The 19,095-nt window shown below is 37.1% G+C and overlaps 1 protein-coding gene across 1 annotated transcript; it reads left to right on the top strand.

The window, feature by feature from the left end:
• Positions 1-2,856: 2,856 nt before the first annotated feature.
• Positions 2,857-18,488, top strand: LUL4 (RING/U-box superfamily protein). The gene is made up of 3 exons (XM_088960874.1): positions 2,857-3,874; positions 16,279-16,792; positions 18,133-18,488. Exons 1-3 carry the CDS (start codon positions 3,318-3,320, stop codon positions 18,244-18,246), a joined length of 1,185 nt encoding a protein of 394 aa, XP_088817000.1. The 5' UTR covers positions 2,857-3,317; the 3' UTR covers positions 18,247-18,488.
• The last annotated feature ends 607 nt before the right edge of the window (positions 18,489-19,095 follow it).

The following is a 19,095-nucleotide window of genomic DNA, read 5'->3' as shown; positions in this document are numbered from 1 at the left end:
GAGCTTTTGATAAAATAAAGTCATGCTTTATTGGAATTCGTGTTTGCATCCATTACAGCTAAAAGCCTATTTGGTAAGAAGGTAAATTTGTCAGTGCAAAACTAACCCAACTTTGCAATTTATATAAACCATTTTACACTCTACATACTTGCTCTTTCTTCCTCATCTACCACAGTCATTTGGCACATGCAATATGTATCTGCCAGAACCAACCTTCTTCCTCTCAACTTAGCTCTTTCTTCATCTTCTCACTATTCTTGTACAAGAGGCATAACAAAACCTCCCTCCTCAAATCCTCTCTTCTTCTAGTCAATATTATTTATCACGGAGCAATAACAAAGCTCATCTTCTTCAAATACCCCCTGCACCATCCATTCAGATTCAGTTGAGCTCTTCTCTTATCAGTCGTGGAATAAAGCCCATCTCATCTCAATCCATCATCTCTTCTTCACCTCAATCATGGCCATAAACATCTCTCTATTTTTACCCTAGTTGGTCGTTTTCAAGTGTTCCCCATCCGCTCACTCCTTGTAACTACCTTTCCATGCCCAATGTTCTCAATCCTTCCCCTAGATCTATTACCATCTTAAGCCACAGTCCTATAGAACCTACTATCTATAATCAATAATGTTGTTATAGTAATTGATGAGGGGCATTTTGGTCAATCTAACTGATGGTGGACACGTGGACGCTGTCAACAACACATCGTCCCACTCAGCAAGACAGCTTGCCAGCTCGACACGTGGCAGCCAACATCTGATACACGGCTAAACTAGGGCGAGCTCAATCCTTCGATAGGACCAGCTCACCTAAAACAGTCCCGAAGGCAATGCTTGTGTAAGCGTTGTAGCCGCAACACAGGGAGTGGTCCACCAAGTTGACCGTCTCAAGACCAGTAGGCGACCTATAACCGCCGCACAAATCTAGCAATCAATTGACTAGTATACCTCAGAATTCGGGAAACTGCTTTGTACAAGGCTCAGAGACGTTACCCAACAACACCTGAACCTCAGGTAACTATAAAAAGGCCACATGACCACTCCAAAAGGTAGGCGTATACATAAGCTCTCACTCTCTCCTAATTTCTTTGATAAAACCACTCAATGACTTAAGCATCGAAGTGTCCTCCTAGATAAAATTTACCCAAACACTCTAACCTTTCTTTTGTTTCTACAGATCTCAGCTCGAACCTTCAACTCGGCTTCACAGCTCGACACAATAGCTCGGCTCACCACAGATTGAACCTGGTCCAAGCCACATCATCAGACACAAGGGAGTGAACAAATTATGTGCTTCATCTATTGGTGGGCATATTTTGTGCCTCATCAGTAATCATAGGAACACTGGTGGATACATGGCTATAAGCCAAATGATGGGTCAGTCAAATTACACCAATCAGAGCAATGGTTGGGCACCTCTTCATCTTCCTCCATTTTCTTAATTTTGCAAAGACGAGTACTATTTCTTCATCGATAGTAGAACTCCAGAAAGTGACCACAATCAAGAACAATTTGAACATGCATAAGGAGACAATTCAACTTGAAGAAGATGAAGACAACCCAGATCTTAATTTGTTGAGTTTCACCTAGGTTGTCTCCTTATATATCTTAAGGGAAAATTCCATTACCTATACTTTGGGCTAGTGCCATTTTGGTCCCCGAACTTTAAAACGTGACAATTTAGTACTCGAATTTTCAAACATGCCAATCTAGTACTTGCCATTAACCAGCCCGTTAACAAGCTGTTAAGTGCCATTTGAAAAGACACAAATACCCTTTGAGTATCATCTAATTCTCTTTATCAACTATCAAAACATTGACAAAAATAAACAGTCCCAAATCCTTGCCTCTTATGTTCAATAAAGTTGGGGTCACCAGAATGTCCACTGAAACATAACCCCAACTTTCTTGAATAGAAGAGGCAAAGATTTGAGACTATTCATTTTTATCAATGTGTAGATGATTTAGATGATATTCAAAGGATATAATGTCTTTTCAAGATCGATTATCGGCAGAGGATTGACACATTTTAAAAGTCGGGATAGTGAATTTTCACATTTTAAAGTTTGAAGACCAAACTGGTACTAGGCCCAAATTAAAAGTTACTAATCACAAATTTTCCCTATATTAAAAAGGTATTAATCGGAAAATTTCCCTATATATTATTCTGAACCGTATCGTGTCAACATTCAAAGACATCAAGTTTTGACTTGGCTGAGTAAATGTCCACTAATACTGGACCACCAAGCCAAGCCCAGACCGAGGATGATTTGTTCAAATCAATCCACCGTGGCGTCTGACGTGTCTATATGCATGCTTGAAGCGATCAATCGTATCACTTCTGTCGGAGTCAGGAACCTTCTGCAGCTGCCAGCTACAGTGAAATTACGCAAACGTGTTATTGGATTCGGATGCCATCCTGATCCTATCCAGCTATCCCTTGCGTTGTTGGTTGGTTTATTCTAACATACAACTTACAGATTTTTCGGTAGAAAAAGAAAAGAAAATGCTTTTTTAAGAAAAAGAAGGTTCGATTCTTCTTACAATGGTACAATGTCTACCTTGCACCGTTGAATTGAAAACTTCTTTTCAGTCTATTCTCTTCATCTTCACGCCGACGCACGGAATCTTATTCTTCCTTTCCTTCTTACTTATTAATTTATGACTTTAATAAATTTCCCCAGATGGGACGTACGACTGTACAGGCGGGGCGGGGCCCACCGGCCCAGCTGTTATAAAGATTCCAATCCAACCTTAGACAAGAAATATGTGGGTCCCTTCGTGATTAAAACCTCCATCCATGTTCCATGAGCATTTTATTTTGATTTTTAACTTCACCTGCAAATAGAAAACAAGTAGTTGGAATTAGAATTTTAGAAATGGATTCAGTCTTCATCCAAGATTGGCCATTACAGATGTCAATAGTCAAAACTTAGTCTTGGCAAGGACTGCCGACTCTAATTGCAGACCATCTAATCCGATACTGGTGATCTTGATGATGCTAATCATGCATTGTCAGATTTGCGAGATCTCTTAAGAGGTAGTTAGGTGGGTCCAAGAAAAAAATGATGGCACATGTATCAATCAAATCATGAATGATAAAAGAGATATGGGGAGTTTGGGTCTGGAGTGTGGGTGGTGATGGTCAGCTTTACTGCACAACGATTGTGAAAAAAAAAAAGTTTTTTTGATTCTTCGGTTCATTCTTCAGACTCGTATTTTTGTCTACTCCCCTCGTATATTTATTTTTCATCTTCATTACCTCTTCTCTTCTCTTCCCCTCTTTTCTCTCTCTTTACAGACTCCAGATCCCAAAACATGGGGCTGTCATGGAGCGCTAGAAGAAGGTACAACTATCAACCTCCTTCACAACTCATCTCTTCTTCTTCTTCTTCTACTTCTGTTGCTGCTGCTGCTTCAGAACCTAATACTTCTTCAAACCCTCCTATACTTTCTCCTCCTCCTCCTACTCCACCACCACCGCCGCCACCACCACCTAACTATGTTTTCGCTGCGAACGCCCCTTATCCTGCACACTCATATCCACCCCAGAATCCTTATCATACACTCCCACCACCACCACCACCTCCTCATTTGTCATTCTATCATTATTGTGGATATAACCCCGGCGGATACAGTGGGCCGTCTAATCATACCCCTTATTACGATAACCATGTTAATGGGTGGCATGGAATTCGGCCCCCCGGAGCTCCAATGCCGCCCCCGCCTCCTCCTCCTTATGTTGACCATCAGAGTGCCAAAAAGATTAGGAACGATGTAAATGTACATAAGGATACGATAAAAGTTGAGGTCGATCAGATGAACCCAGATTGCCATTTGGTTTCTTTTACTTTTGACTCTTTGATCGACGGAAGGTAAGAGTCCTTTTCGAAACCTTAGTTCATGAGCTATTTTGTTTCTAAATTATTCAGTTTTGTTTTCCTTTCCTGTAATGGGCGTAATTGGAATCTGGGTGTTGATTGTTTAATTTGTTTATGTGATTTGATTTGTGTTGGCTATGGAGGGGAAACCTACTATGGGTTTTAAGTTTATTCAACTTTTCATTGTGGTTAGGGTTTTGAAGAGTCCATTTCAAGAAAACTTGCATATTCACATTTGAAATCAATTAGACTGGTGAAAAAAAATAACTAACACAGATCAAAATAAAACAAACTGTCAGTGCAAAATATACTCTTTTGCTTACCCATCAGCACACACACACACACATTTTGCTGAACAAAGAAAAATTTATAAGGAGAAAGGTGGTGCTTGGTGGTGGACATTTCGTTTATGTTTCTGAATGTGGTTGATATCTGGATTTTATATCGGTTAGTTATTGGTTGAGTTGCAATCTTCTTATAGTTTTGAAATGTTACATTGATATAATTGACTATTTCAGTAATCACTGTTAAGTGCACATGGAATGGATGCATCATGTACAAAGCAGCTGAATAGTTGATCACCCATTGTTTCATTTTTATTTTGTTTGATTTAGAAGCAGTTTGTTTATTCCATGAAAGATGGAACTGATCAGGTTCTTCATGTTGGGGATACAAGCGGAGTATTTTGTTGCATTATTTTTATCACCATTTACTGGGGCCTTGGGAAAGGAAGACAATAAACAATCTTTGATGATTGGTATAGATCATTCCCCATATGCTGCTTGTGAAGCAGGCATGATTATTGATTCTTTCATTTTAAAGTGTGAACATTGTAGGGGGGCACTATTTAAAGTAGTTGAAGTAACTAAAGTAGCTTATGTACTGGTGATGGATTAAGTTGAATTTTGATAAAAGCTTCTTGGGAATCCCTGTCCTGAGTTAGGTATTTTGAAAATTTAATGATGATATATGGGAATATGCAAATCTAAATTCTGAAAGAAATTTATCATTTTAAAAAGCCAATTAGCTAGATTGATCAGAGTATTATGTTTATTTTAGATAAGCATTTAGAGTATTACATTTTTGACATTAAGGTTGTAGTCTTCTATGTTTAGGTCCTACATGGGCTAAACTGTTTGAACTCTAAGCGTCATGGGTACAGCCTACAATATGGTAAAAGATGTATTCAACATTAAATTAAAGTTAATTCATCAAAAATATTAATAAGCCAGGTGAGGTGCACCTGGATTTGGGTGTGGCAACCACACAAAAATGAGCCTTGACCATGAGACTAGGTGTGTATTAGGCACATCTTTTAAAACACTGGTTAAGTGGAACCTTTTATGGAAAAATAAACTGAAATTTTGAAGATAGTGACATCTTACAAAAAAAAAAAAAAGAGGTGGAGTGGATAGATAGAAGTTTCAATTATCACTGTATAATCTTATGGCTTACAAATTAGTTTGCTCTCTGTTGTAAGGCAGTTATTTAGATTACTAAAATGGGTAACCTTCAATCAGCTTCTGGAGGCTAAGTTCCTCATCCTTCTTCAATCAGCTTAGAGCCTCAGAACAGTCTTTGATCCTTCCCACTGAATGAAAACGGAAATGTGAACAGTAAACCCCATATAGTTATGACTTTTTTTTACAAGTAAAAAGAAAAAACAATTGCAACCTAGGACGGTGTTGAGAGAACACCACCATAAGAGCAAATAAACAACAGACATCCAAATCCCAAACAAAAAGGCCCCCAAACGACTAACATCCCAGCCAGCACAAAAGAAAACCACAAAAACCAGCAACCAATACAAAAAACAACCTCTAGAACAAACCAGCTGAGTCCGGGAACCAAAGCAGAGCAGCCACGAACCTCCAAGCCTCAAACTCTCACCTATAACTTACAAGGGTGTTGCGGTTGTACATGGAAGGTCTATAAAAAGTTTGTAGATCCTTACAAAACAAACCACACAAATCAAATCTTAATTAACACTAAAGAAACTATAATTCATGAAGGTCTAGAAAAATTTTCTAGATCCTCACCAGAAACCACTTAAGTGGAATCATTAGTTAATTAGAAAAGGCCCATTTCATTGCATGAAGTTCTATGAAAATTTTTAGACCTAATAAAATATGACATTCATTAAATAGAACTGAATGACAAAACAGGATTCATGTAGCTGATCCCATATAGTTGGGATAAGGGCCATTTAAATGTAATATTTAAGATAAAAAGCAAGAAAAATTAAACAAGATATATAATTTTATGTATTTATATTAGTAACAAATAAGTTACTAAAATATTCATAATGATCTCTAGTTTAAATTTCACATTCAAAATGTGAATAAACAATAAGAAATACTTAATAAATAAAATTAGAAAAATGTAATATGAGAAATCAAAATTAAAATTAGAAAAATCTATATATTGAACCAGAAAGGATTAGCTGAACGCAATGGCTGTTCTGCAGGCTGTGGAACCAATGATAACTCTCCACACCAGTAATAAAATACACGGGCCCCACTACTCTCACAGTGGAACTATGAATTTACTACTGGTTGTGGAGCGTTATCTTTGTTTCCACTCCTACTGAGCATCCATCATGTTCAGCTAATCTGAATTAATATTAAACATGTTTATAAATATTATATTATTAACAAATAAATTATAAAGTGGTCACCCCTTAAGGAGTTCAGTGGGTCCTCTTATCAGCATTTTTGTAATCAGTGGGGGTCAAATTATTGGCCATGACCCTGTCTGACTTTTTCTGGTTGATCATTTTTTGTATATGCTATGTATAGCTTATACTGGAAACCCTTTCTCTTTGATGGGGCCATCTCCGTAATCTCCAGGGCTTCTCCCCTTTCTTCAGTTTACTTTCCTTTCAGTAAAAACAAATAAATTACAAAAATAGCTATTATCTAATTTATGTTCAATATTTAATATAAATTAGACAAATATATAAGAGTAAACTAACTACAATTTAGAATAAAAAAATATGCATGCATAGAATATTCTTTCATAGTAATCATCATCATCATCAATGCCCTGTCCTAACTATATGGGGTCCACAACATGAGTCCTGTTTTGCCATTCCTTTCCGTTCAGTTCCATATCCTGATACCCATTTTCAAGTCACTACTTCCACCCAAATCCCTTTTGGTCTGCCCCTGGCTCTTCTAGCCACTTTAACTTGTAACAGATCACTTCTTCTAATGGGTGCTGTAGATGGTCTTCTATGCATGTGGACAAACCACCTCAGTTTACTTTCTCTCGTTTTATTTAAATATAATATTTCAGATACAAATAAACAACAAGAATAATTAAGCAACATATATAATATAATATAATATCATATCATATCATATCATATCATATCATATCATATGTACTTATTATTAGTAACAAATAAGTATTAAAATAATCATAGCTACATTAATTTAAGTTTCATGTTGAAACTATCAATAAACAATAAGAAATATTAAGAAAGAAAATTGCTTGTACTTGTTCTATTATGCAGTTTTAACTTGAATTTTAAAGTCTACACTTGACAGGATAATTTCACTGCATATTACTTTGACTATTAACTTTAGTTGGTTTAAGACAAGATAATAATCTAAAGGGATGTATTTATGCTTCTTTATCAATTTATAAAATACCATTGCATATTTCCACATATCTCACAATGTTTCCCCCATGTCTATGATTTTTACAATATTTCCATCTAACATTTCCAACATATTTCCTTGGCTTTAGTTGAGGTTTTTTTTCCTTAGAGGAAAGGCTGTATTGTTCCTTGTTGTCTTAATCCATATAATCCAAATTCTAGGTTTGATCCATTGGTTGAGAAGTGTAACTTTTTATTTTAATTTTTTTTGAATTATTTATCCTATCAAGCCCAAGATTTTACTTGAAAGCTATCATTCTGTTTATACTTAATAGTGAATCCGTCAACCTACTTTCTTGTGTATTTTTGCCTTTTGTGGTTAAAATTTACAATGGTAACAAACACAGATTTTATTTGTTAAATATACATAAATGCATCATAAAGAATATGAAAAAAAGTCTGGCATCTATTCATATCTCAAGTCAAGTGATTTTTCTAATTGGTAGTTTTCATGGTAGCATTTTTTCCTCCTCTCCTATAGTATAATCATCTCACTTCACAACTGAAATTGCATTCATTGCTTGCATCTGGAGCAATATAATATGAGAACACAAGTGGATTTATTGACTAACAATATCCATAAGAAAATAGGAAATAGAAAATATTTTGTATGGTGCAGCATAGATGGTCCCTTTGCTTTGAACTGGGAAACTTTTCTGTAATCCCAATTGGTGACAATTTTATGCATTCTCTGACCTTGAACAAAGATACTCTGAACTCTGAATAAGAGGATGCTGACTTTCTCAGTTGATAAAGTCTGGGGGGAAGTGAATCCCAGACAAATCAAATTCCATGCCCACTGTTATTAACTGCTAATCAATAATCAACCCCCTATCCTATCTTGAAAAAAGGTACTATGAAAAAAAGGATGACAGAAACTAGTGTAGTATAAATAGCAATAAGGACCATTTGGTTATGGTAATTTACAGCATTGATTGATGCAACTAACAAGAGTCTTGGTAAAAGATGAAGATGAAGATCAAAGAATCTTGGTAAAAGATATGACAAAGATGGAAAAGCTATTTTCAGAAATTATTAAATGAAAAACAAGGAGAAGGTGCTAATGGAGGAGAATCTAGCAATACTAGTAGTGTTAAAAATAATATGTACCTTCGTAGAGTTAGATCTACTGAAGTAAAAGAGGTACTAAATAAGATGAAGGGAAAGACACTAGGACCTAATGGGATTCTAATAGAAGTATGGAAAGGTATGGGAGAGGTAGGCCTGTTATGACTAACCAAGCTATTCAATAAGATAGTGAAAGAAAAGAAGGTGCTTGATGATTGGAGAAACAACGGTATGGTGCCTATATTTAAGAACAAAGGTGATATACAAAGTTGTAATAACTATCGGGGGATTAAACTTATGAACTATGCTATTACACATTAGGAGAGAATAATTGAAAAAAGATTACAACTTGAAACAAGTATATTAGAGAATCAATTTGGCTTTGTTCCAGGGAGACCAACCATGGAAGCTATATTTCTTTGGAGACCATTGATAGAAAAGTTTAGAGAGAAGAAAGATGTTCATATGGTGTGCATTGATCCGAAAAAGGCATATGATGAAGTTCCTAGAAAGATGGAAGGGATATAGATTTTATAAGAAGCTACAAAAGCTAAAAGCCAGGATCGAAGCTTGGAACAAAGAAGAGTTTGGTAGAATTGAAGACAGAAAGGAAGCTTTTAGTAAAAAGATTCAAGAAGTTGATGTTGCTAAGGAAGAGAGAGGATTGAGGCGTGAAGAAAGGGAAGAGAGATGGAAGTTGAAACAAGATTTGGAGGAAATTCTTAGAAAAGAAGAGATAAGCTGGAGACAAAAATCAAGATGCAAGTGGTTGAAGGAAGGAGATGGTAATACAAGATTTTTCCATAGCTTGGCAAGTGGAAAAAAGAGGAAGAACAAAGTGGAAAGTTTGGAATGGAATGGGGCAATGTTGACAAGAGAGGAAGAGATTGCAAAAGCTTTTGTGGAGCATTTTAAATCCATTTATGATAGCCTTGGTAGAGTAAGAGAGCTTCTAACCGACTTTGAGTGGCATGTTGGAGAAAGGGAATTGTTGGAACCCCTGGAAAGACCGTTTGAGGTTCAAGAAATAAAAGAGGAAGCTTTCTCTATGGAAAGATCAAAAGCCCTGGGCTCGGATGGATTCACTATGGATTTTTATCAAGACTGTTGGGACATCTTAGGTGATGACCTAGTGAAGGTTTTCTTGGAATTCTTTGAAAGAGGAAAAATAAATGCTGGTGCAAATGCTACTTTCATAGCTTTGATCCCTAAGAAGGTGCCTGCAGTTCAGCCCAAGGACTTTAGACTGATCAGTCTGATTGGGAGTCTTATAAGATCATTTCTAAAGTTCTTGCACTAAGACTCAAGAAAGTCATTCCTTCCTTAATCTCACCGAATCAAGGGGCCTTTGTGAAAGGGAGACAAATTATTGATCAAATTTTAATATCTAATGGATGTGTGGATTACAAAAAAAAAGGAAAGGAGAAAAGGGTCTGATCTGTAAACTTGACTTAGAAAAGGCTTATGATATAATGGATTGGGACTTCTTGCTAGAAGTGATGAAGAATAGAGGCTTTGAGGAGAGGTGGTGTATGTGGATGAAGGGTTGTATTACCTCTTGTCACTTCTCAATCTTAGTGAATGGAGTAACTAGGGACTTCTTTCCTGCAAAGAGGGGCCTCAGACAAGGAGACCCTTTGTCACCTTTCCTCTTTACCTTAGTAGTGGATGTCCTAAGTGTCTTGATTTCTAGGGCTGATTCAAGAAATCTACTAAAAGGATGGAGAGTTGGGATTCAACAAGTGATTGTTACTCACCTACAATTTGCGGATGATATCATTCTCTTTTGTGAAGGGGGAATTGAGGTGATGGATAATTTGAGATTGGTAGTGATGCATTTTGAGAGAGTCTCCAATCTGAAAATCAATTGGAACAAGAGTTGTGTAGCGGGGGTGAATTTACGGGATGATGAAGTGCAATTGGTGGCTAGGGCTTTAGGTTGTGAGGTAAGTGGTTGGCCTCTAATATATTTACGTTTGCCCCTGGGGGGAAATCCTAGAACAGAAAACTTTTGGTACCCAGTTTTAGAAAGATTCACTAAGAAGCTAGGAGGGTGAAAGAGAAATTATATCTCACTAGGGGGTAGAATCATTTTAATAAAGTCTACTCTAGCCAACCTTCCGATGTATTTTCTGTCGAACTTTAAGCTTCCTGTCAAGGTTGCCAACAAGTTAGAAAAGCTCATGAGAGATTTTCTATGGGAATCGGGTGACTCAAAAAAGGACCATTTAGTGAAGTGGGAAGTAGTTTCTAGGAAAAAGGAAGTGGGGGGTTAGGCATTGGCAATATCAAATTAAGAAATGTAGCTTTGTTAGGAAAATGGTTGTGGAGATTTCCTTTGGAGCAGGACAATTTTTGGCACTTGGTGGTGGAAAGTATTCATGGGATGGCAACTAATGGATGGGATGCTGGCGTCGACCCTAGGGCTTCTCATTTCTCCCCTTAAAAAGCAATTGCTGGAGTCTTGTCTTCCTTTCAGTCTTTCATAGATTTGATGTGTGCTTAGGTAATAAAATTCTGTTTTGGGGAGGATCTTTGGCTTGGGAACACCCCCCTTAAGGATAGATTCCCGGTAATGTATTCTCTTTCCCTAAATAAATTCAAAACCATCTCCTCACTTCATGTGTCTAAGGGGACTTGGGATTTGGGTTTGAGAAGAGGGTTGAGGGATTCAGAATTGGCTTCTGTAGATGAGTTATTCACTGTGTTGAATTTAGTTTTCCTAGATCTTTCCTGCCTAGATAGTAGAATTTGGAAAAGTCCTCTTCAGGGACTTTCTCTTATTCATCTTTTTTCAACGCTTTAGTTCAGTCTTCTTTTGTGTCAGTCTCTTTTCTTGCTAAAGAAATTTGGTATTCTCTTGTGCCGCCAAAGGTTAGGGCTTTTTGCTGGGAAGTGGCTCTTGAAAAAATCAATACTATGGATGTACTTCAAAGAAAAAGGCCAGACTGGAACCTTTCCCCACATGACTGTTACCTTTGCTTAAGAAATGGTGAGACAGTGACTCATCTTTTGATTTCTTGTCCTTTTGCTTATTATTTGTGGAATTGGTTCTCTTCTTTGTTTGGTTACAGATGGAACCCCCCCTTGGGTGTGCTGAACCTTTTTGACTCTAGCTTTTTCTGACAACCAAGGAAAAGAGGCAAGATAATGTGGAGAATAACAAGAGAAACCATCCTATGGTCAATTTGGGAAGAGAGAAACAATAGGATCTTCCTAGGGTAAGAAAAATCCAAGGAAGCACTTGTGGAGGTTGTCACCATCAAGGTTATGCACTGGCTAAAAGTACATCATCTCTTCAAGGACTTCTCCTCATCTAACTTAATTAGAAACTGGAGTGCTATAGCTATATCCTTGCCTTCCTCCCCTGTGATACAAGATTGTTGGGTACCACCGCCTCAGTTCAGGGTGAAGCTAAACTTTGATGGAAGCTCCTTGGGTAATCCAGGTTAGTCGGGAGTTGGGGGTGTGTACAGAAACGAGTAAGGAAAAGTCTTGGCCCTTTACTCGAGCCCAATTGGGGTGGGAGATTCATTAAGGGCAGAAGTAATGGCCTTACTTCAAGGTTTGAAACTGGCAAAACAATGGGAAATGCAACAATTAGAAGTGGAAGGAGACTCCAAGCTGGTAATAGGGTGGATGCAAGCTGGAAACCTGGGAGTGTGGTCTCTTAGACAGCCTCTAAGAGAGATTATTAGCTTAGCAAGGGAGATTGGGGTGCATCTTAAATGGGTAAGAAGGTCAGAAAATGGAATCACTGACACTTTAGCTAAGCAAGGTGTTATTAGGGAGGCTTTGTTTTGGGCCTGTTTGTAAGTTTTTGATTTTATTTTTCCATCCATTTTGTGGGTGGTAAGCCTGTAATCTTTTCAATTCTCTAATGAAAGTTATTGTTTCCTATAAAACAAAAATAATATGGTGGCTCTTGGAAAAGAAAGGGGCTCAAAATGGATGTATAGACTTAATTAAGGATATGTATGAGGGGCAACAACCAATGTTAGGATATCAATGGGAATACTTTTAATTTTGTGGAGAAATTAAAAGTAAATGGAGAAACTTTAGTTGATTAAGAAGAGATTGCTAATTGTTTGTGGCTCATTTCAAATCAGTTTTTAAAAGACAAGAGCATGTGGGTGCTACTCTGGAAGGGTAGGATTGGTCAAGATTGAGTCTGATTGTGGCAGGAATGTTGGAAAGGGGTTTCGATTTGGAGGAGATAAGGGGGGTTGTGTTTTCAATGGATAGATCTAAAGCTTCAGAATCGTATGGTTTTACTAGGGCCTTTTATTAGGATTGTTAGGAGATAATTAAAGCAAACCTTTGGGCAATCTCTGAGGAGTTTGCTAAGGAATACTTTATTAGTCAGGAATAAATTCAACTTTCCTAGCCTTAATCTCTAAGAAGGGAGGTGCCAATCAATTGAGAGATTTCAAAACAATTAGCTTGGTAACAAGCATCTATAAAATCTTGGCCAAAGTGTTGTCTTTAAGATTAAAGCAAGTCCTTCCTGGTTTGATAAGCCACTCCCAAGGGGCGTTCATTCAAGGTAGATAGATCACAAATCAAATTTTGATAGCTAATGAATGCGTAGAGGATTTAAAAAAAAAGGAAAAGAAAGGGTTTGTGTGTAAATTGGACTTGGAGAAAGCTTATGATATGGTTGATTGGTCATTCCTCTTGGACACTTTGAAAAAACTTGGGTTTGGGGAGAGATGGTGTGGATGGATTGAAGGATGTTTGAAGACACGCCATTATTCGGTCCTAGTTAATGGAGTGGTCAGAGACTTTTTCCCAACAACTAGAGATTTGAGGTAGGGGTGAGCATTTGGTTAAAAACTGAAATAAACCAAAATTTAAAAAACCGAACTGAAAAAAAATAAAAACCAAAACCAAAACTGAATTTTAGAAAAATCGAAACAACCGAAAATGAAATTTTTGGTTCGTTTTTTTGTTATTTTGGTTAAAACCGAATTTTAATAATATATTCTATATTATATATTATAACATACAATATATATTATATATTATGAAATCAAATTTCATTATATTAATATATTAAAATATAAATATTTAATATATTATATATTATATGTTGCATATTATATATTAATCTTACATATTATATATTATATATTACGTATTATATACTAAAGTTCGGTTTATTCAGTTAACTGAATTTGTAATTCTAAAAACCAAAACCGAAACCGAAATTCAATTTGGTTTTTCGGTTTTAACCGAATAATGCTCACCTCTAATTTGAGGCAAGGGGATCCCCTTTCTCCTTTCCTATTTACCTTGGCAGCAGAGGTGTTCAGTAGTCATACCGTAAGAGCTGATAGGTTGGGATTATTTAAAGGTTGGAGGGTTGGGAGAGAGAGCACAGTTGTTACACATTTGCAGTTCATTGACGATACAATTATCTTTTGTGAAAGTGTTGATGCTCAAAAGGCAAGCAATTTGAAGCAGGTGACCAAATTGTTTGAATTTGTCTCTAAGTTGAAGATCAACTTTGGAAAGAGTTGCGTAGTGGGATTGCAAGTAGAGAAGATCATGAGGGACTTCTTGTGGGAGCCTGGTGAAGGAAGGAAAGATCACATGGTGAAATGGGGTCTAGTTTGTAGAAGTAAGGAGCAAGGGGGTTTAGGGTTAGGCAATATAGGGAAGAAGAATGAAGCTTTGTTGGGTAAATGGCTTTGGAGATGGCCATTAGACAGAGAGGGAGGGAGGAAGAGAGGCTTTGGCATAAGGTGGTGGGAAGTATGGTTTATGCAGAAAATGGTTGGGATGCTGGAGTGTTTCGGCGGGCTACTCTAAACTCTCCGTGAAGGTCGTTCATTGTATCCTTCCCCAATTCCTCAACCTTATTAGGTATGATGTGTGTACTGGTGATAGGATTCTCTTTTGGGAAGACACCTGGATTGGTAATTCCACCCTTAAGGACCTTTAACCATATTTATATGACCTCTTCCTTTATAAAAGTGAATTCATTCAACGATTTGTTTTTCTCCCAGTCCTATGGATTTAGTTGGAATTTAGGTTTTAGAAAAGATTGAAGAGACTCTGAACTTGATCAAGCTGCTTTGTTATCCAAATCCCTAGACACTGTTTGTTTGGACTTTTCTAAAACTGATGCTAGAATCTGGACTCCCAACTCTCTGGGTCTTTTTTCTCGCAGTTGTGTTGTGCTCAGTCCCTAACCCTCAGCCTTTCTTTTGGAAGGAAGTCTGGTCTAAGACAACTCCCCCTAAAGTTGGAGCCCTTTGTTGGGAAGCCTCTCTTGGGAAATTAAACACATTGGATACCCTACAAAAGAAAAGACCTAACCTTTGCATCTCCCCAAGCTGGTGTTTCCTTGCAAAGCAAATGGAGAGAGCTATTACCATCTTCTAATTTCTTTCCCTTTTGTTGTGTATCTTTGGAGAAATTTTTGGTATTTTTGGGGGTAGGTGGATGATGCCTCTGCAAATCAGGGGCTTTTCGACCCTACAACTTTTAGGGGCCTAAGGGAAGAGGTAGAATTTTATGGAGATGTGTTAGGGCTGATTTAGTATGGACAGTTTGGGAGGAAAGAAATAACAGAATTTTTAATGATTAAGAAAGGGATGTAGATACTGTTTGGGAATGTCTGCTAATAAGGGCTATTAGCTGGGCCAAACTTTGAATTTATTCTCACTTTTCTCCTTTGATGACATACGGAGAAACTGGGAATCTGTTGCAAATTCTTCTTCGGTTAAGGACAAACCTGTTGTAGACTGGAAGCCCCCAGAATAAGGCTTCATAAAGCTCTACTTTAATGGCAGCAGCTTTGGCAATCCTGGACCTTCTGGTATTGAGGGTGTATTTAGGAATGAAGAGGGAGAGATTGTTGCCTTATTCTCGGGCCCATGTTTATGCATATAATATTGAACTTTTAAATAATATAAAATATTATAGATCTTTAAATTTTATAATTTAATTTAATTAATGGAGTAGGCCCATAGCCTGCCTGGCCCAGCCCATGATCACCCCTAGATAGGATTTGTGTAGCCAACCCAGGATGTTTGGGTCAACAGTTAGTCTGTTTAATTAGTATAGGATGAAGAACACCATGGAGATTATGGTAAATGAGCAGTATCTTGGTACATGATAAAACTTTTGTTGAAAATTAAAAGACCATTAGGCCTATAATCTAGGCAAGTCAAAGACACTGGTTGCTAGTTATTTCCACTTATGGTAAGCACTTGAAAAAAATATTGTTCCAAGAGTATGATGGTTTGGTTTATTGCTTGAAGTTACAATCCTTGCACCATGATTTGTTTTCCTGATTTTGATTTTGCTCCAATATGCATGCAATCTGGTAAATTTTGAAACTGGTGTCTCCTCTTTCTAGTTTTTAGCCATCATCTTTTTGAAGCCCCAAACAAAATTTACTTGTTTGTATGTTACTTGGAATCTGGATCACGAAGGCGAAAATTGAAGGCACAATAAGCACTAGGTGTATGAAACAAACTCCGGTTTTTTCCTGTTAATTTGGGTGGTCATTGTATGTACATCTTTTGTAATTAGTTTTTTTTTTTTTTTTTTGATAAATATCTTTTGTAATTAGTTCTTTACACACTTGATACAAATTTATTGAATTCATATCTGATCTGATGGCTTTCTCTTTGTTTTATATTTTCAATGACAGTATCACCATATTTTACTTTGCCAAGGAAGGGACAAACTGCAGTTTTAGTGCATTATATCCTGAGGCTCATATGCCTGTAAGAGTGCCTTTTCAGAAGGGACTGGGACAGAAATTCCGTCAACCTCCAGGAACTGGCATAGACCTTGGTTTTTTTGAGTTAGATGATCTTGCAAAACCATCACCAAATGAAGACACATTCCCACTTGTTATCTCTGCTGAAGCATGCTTGCTACATCAGGATACAGATGAACATCTTACTCAACCTCTGCCATTGATAACATCACCTCATGCACAGATTACTCAAGCTGTCCTAGAGAAAAACAATAGGGGCTGTTTCCAAGTGAGAGTGATTAGGCAGATATTGTGGGTTGATGGGGTTCGCTATGAGTTGCGTGAACTTTATGGAATTGGCAACTCAGCACAAGCGGGCTTTGATGACAATGATCCAGGAAAAGAGTGCGTTATTTGCATGACTGAGCCAAAGGATACAGCCATTTTACCTTGTCGACATATGGTGAGAAATCATCTTTCTCACTTCTAAGAATCTAATCCATTTATCTACTGGTGCATTTGCCATATGTGGGGAGGGATGTAATTCCCATTTTAAGAGTCACCTAGGACTTTTCCATGACCTAAAGGTGATCTAACTGCATTGTCTGAACCATTTTCTGGCTCATATTTGGGGGAAAAGGTTCATAAACCACTAAACCAGTGGTAATTGCTGAATTCTTGAGAACCCTCTTATGGAGTACACATTCAGAACCATACTAGGAATCTAATCCATTTTTATGTGTTGATGAATTTTCCATATGTGGGGAGGTATGTAATCCCCATTTTAAGAGTCGCCCAGAAATTTTCAATGACCTAAAAGTGATCTAACTGCATTATCTGAACCATTTTCTGGTTGATGTTTGGGAAAAAAGGTTCATAGGTCAGTGGTAATGCTGAATTCTTGAGAACCCTCTTGAGTACATTTTCAGAATCCTACCATATCCAAGTTTTGGACAATAAAAGAAACAAAGAATTGTAAACTTTTCTTCTTCAAGTCAATGAATGAATGATAAACGTGGTAGTGTTCTCATCTCTAACTCAATGGGTGTGTTCTCATCTTATCTTCACTCATTGGCTGGTTTGGTGACTTGAGTGGTACTTCTTATATGCTTCTATTTTTTATTATCCTTTATTTTTTGTTTTGAACTGATTAAAAGTTTGTAGTGCAAATTTGAGTTCTTTAAAAATCAATCCAGGGAACACTAGTAAGTAAAGGCAAGGAAGGAAATGGGAATGCCTTTAAATTCAGAGAAATATGTTACTCCCAAATTAAAGCACTTGCAGTTTTGATCAATAGGTTTGATTATTATCAGTTAAAACATTCAGTTTGTTTTGAAGAAAAAAAGTTCCTTCACGGCCTGGTTGATAAATTTATTTTTTCCCATCATCAAGGTTCCATTTGTTCATCATAGAAGGTGAAGAAAAGTTTTCACTCTGAAATATGTCAGCTATATTTTTGCCCCTTTTACAGGCAAACTTTGTTTGTACCCATTTTGCACAGAAATAAATGCCTAAAGGGAAACTTGTTAATGAGATATTGTAACTTTTTGTCTAACAGATTATCAGACCTAGAGGTTAGGAGGCTATTATTCTTGGGATTTATTTTATTTTTTTCCTACTGTTATTTTCCAAATTTAAAATTACCAAATTTGTAATGTATTGGAGACATTGTTAATGGAACATATGGAAGCCACTAGCACAGCATAAAACTGTCCTCTACCACTGGTTCTGCTTTCTCTTTCTCCTTTTACTGTTCATAATGTCTTCTGCATTTGTGCTGAGCAATGGTGTTTGCATTTCCAGTGTATGTGCAGTGAATGTGCAAAAGCATTGAGGCTCCAATCCAACAAGTGTCCAATATGTCGCCAGCCTATTGAGGAACTCATAGAGATCAAGGTTAATAAAGACGAACAGTGACAGGCTCTTCTCATTAAAAATTTCTGCTTGTATGGTATTCCTGTTTATTATTTATTTTTTTTTGACTGTTTTCTTTGTCTTGTTCCTAAGCAATCATCTTCCAGTGCTTTTGGGAGGTGGGGGGTCTCTCCCACTGTAAGAATAACTACATCTCATTTTTGAATTTCTTGTGAACTGTAACTCTGTATATATTCCAAAGTGGGAATTTCCTACCAAGTATGACTATTTCCTTGTCTTGAAAATAGATAGTTGCTTCTCTATCTTGTTTATTGGACTTTCTTTACACTGTATGGCTATCACTAAAAGGATGAAATGTACAACTCTGGAAATAAAACCCATGCTTTGTCCTTGTCTCCTTGAGATGGCAACTGCTGCTTCTTGGTGTGGTTTTGAAAGTTCAGGGAGGCAGATTTGATGTTAATATATCCGAGTCTTTCAAAATTCCAGCCTCTGTGTGTGTGTGTGAGAGAGAGAGGGGGGGAGTAAGCTAGAAGAAACATGGGCACATGAATAAATTTCATTAAGCTCTTCCTATTCAAGGTTTTTGGCAGTATTAAATACTTTGGGCTTTAGTTCATTGAAGAAGACAGCAGTAGTTAACTGCCCCATCTTAGTCCTTTCAGCAAACCATGAAACCATGCTTTAATGCTCGATATTGGTGAGCTGTATGATATTGTGGAACAGGGGCTTAATAATCGGCCAAGTTCTGGCGTTGTTGAAATAAAATACCTTTTTATTTATTTAATAAGTTTTGGCTAGCGTAAAGTGTAAAGCAGCAATGTGTTGTAAAGGCCCTGAGGGACATAAAGTTGCAGGCAGACCTAATTTGTAGTTATTAGTGAGTGATGT

Source organism: Nelumbo lutea, chromosome 1, assembly GCF_056320005.1.
Source record: "Nelumbo lutea isolate HS-2025 chromosome 1, American lotus-T2T, whole genome shotgun sequence".
Taxonomy (NCBI): Eukaryota; Viridiplantae; Streptophyta; class Magnoliopsida; order Proteales; family Nelumbonaceae; genus Nelumbo; species Nelumbo lutea.
The sequence above is the reverse complement of the archived record's forward strand: the minus strand, read 5'-3'. Positions and strand labels throughout refer to the sequence as shown.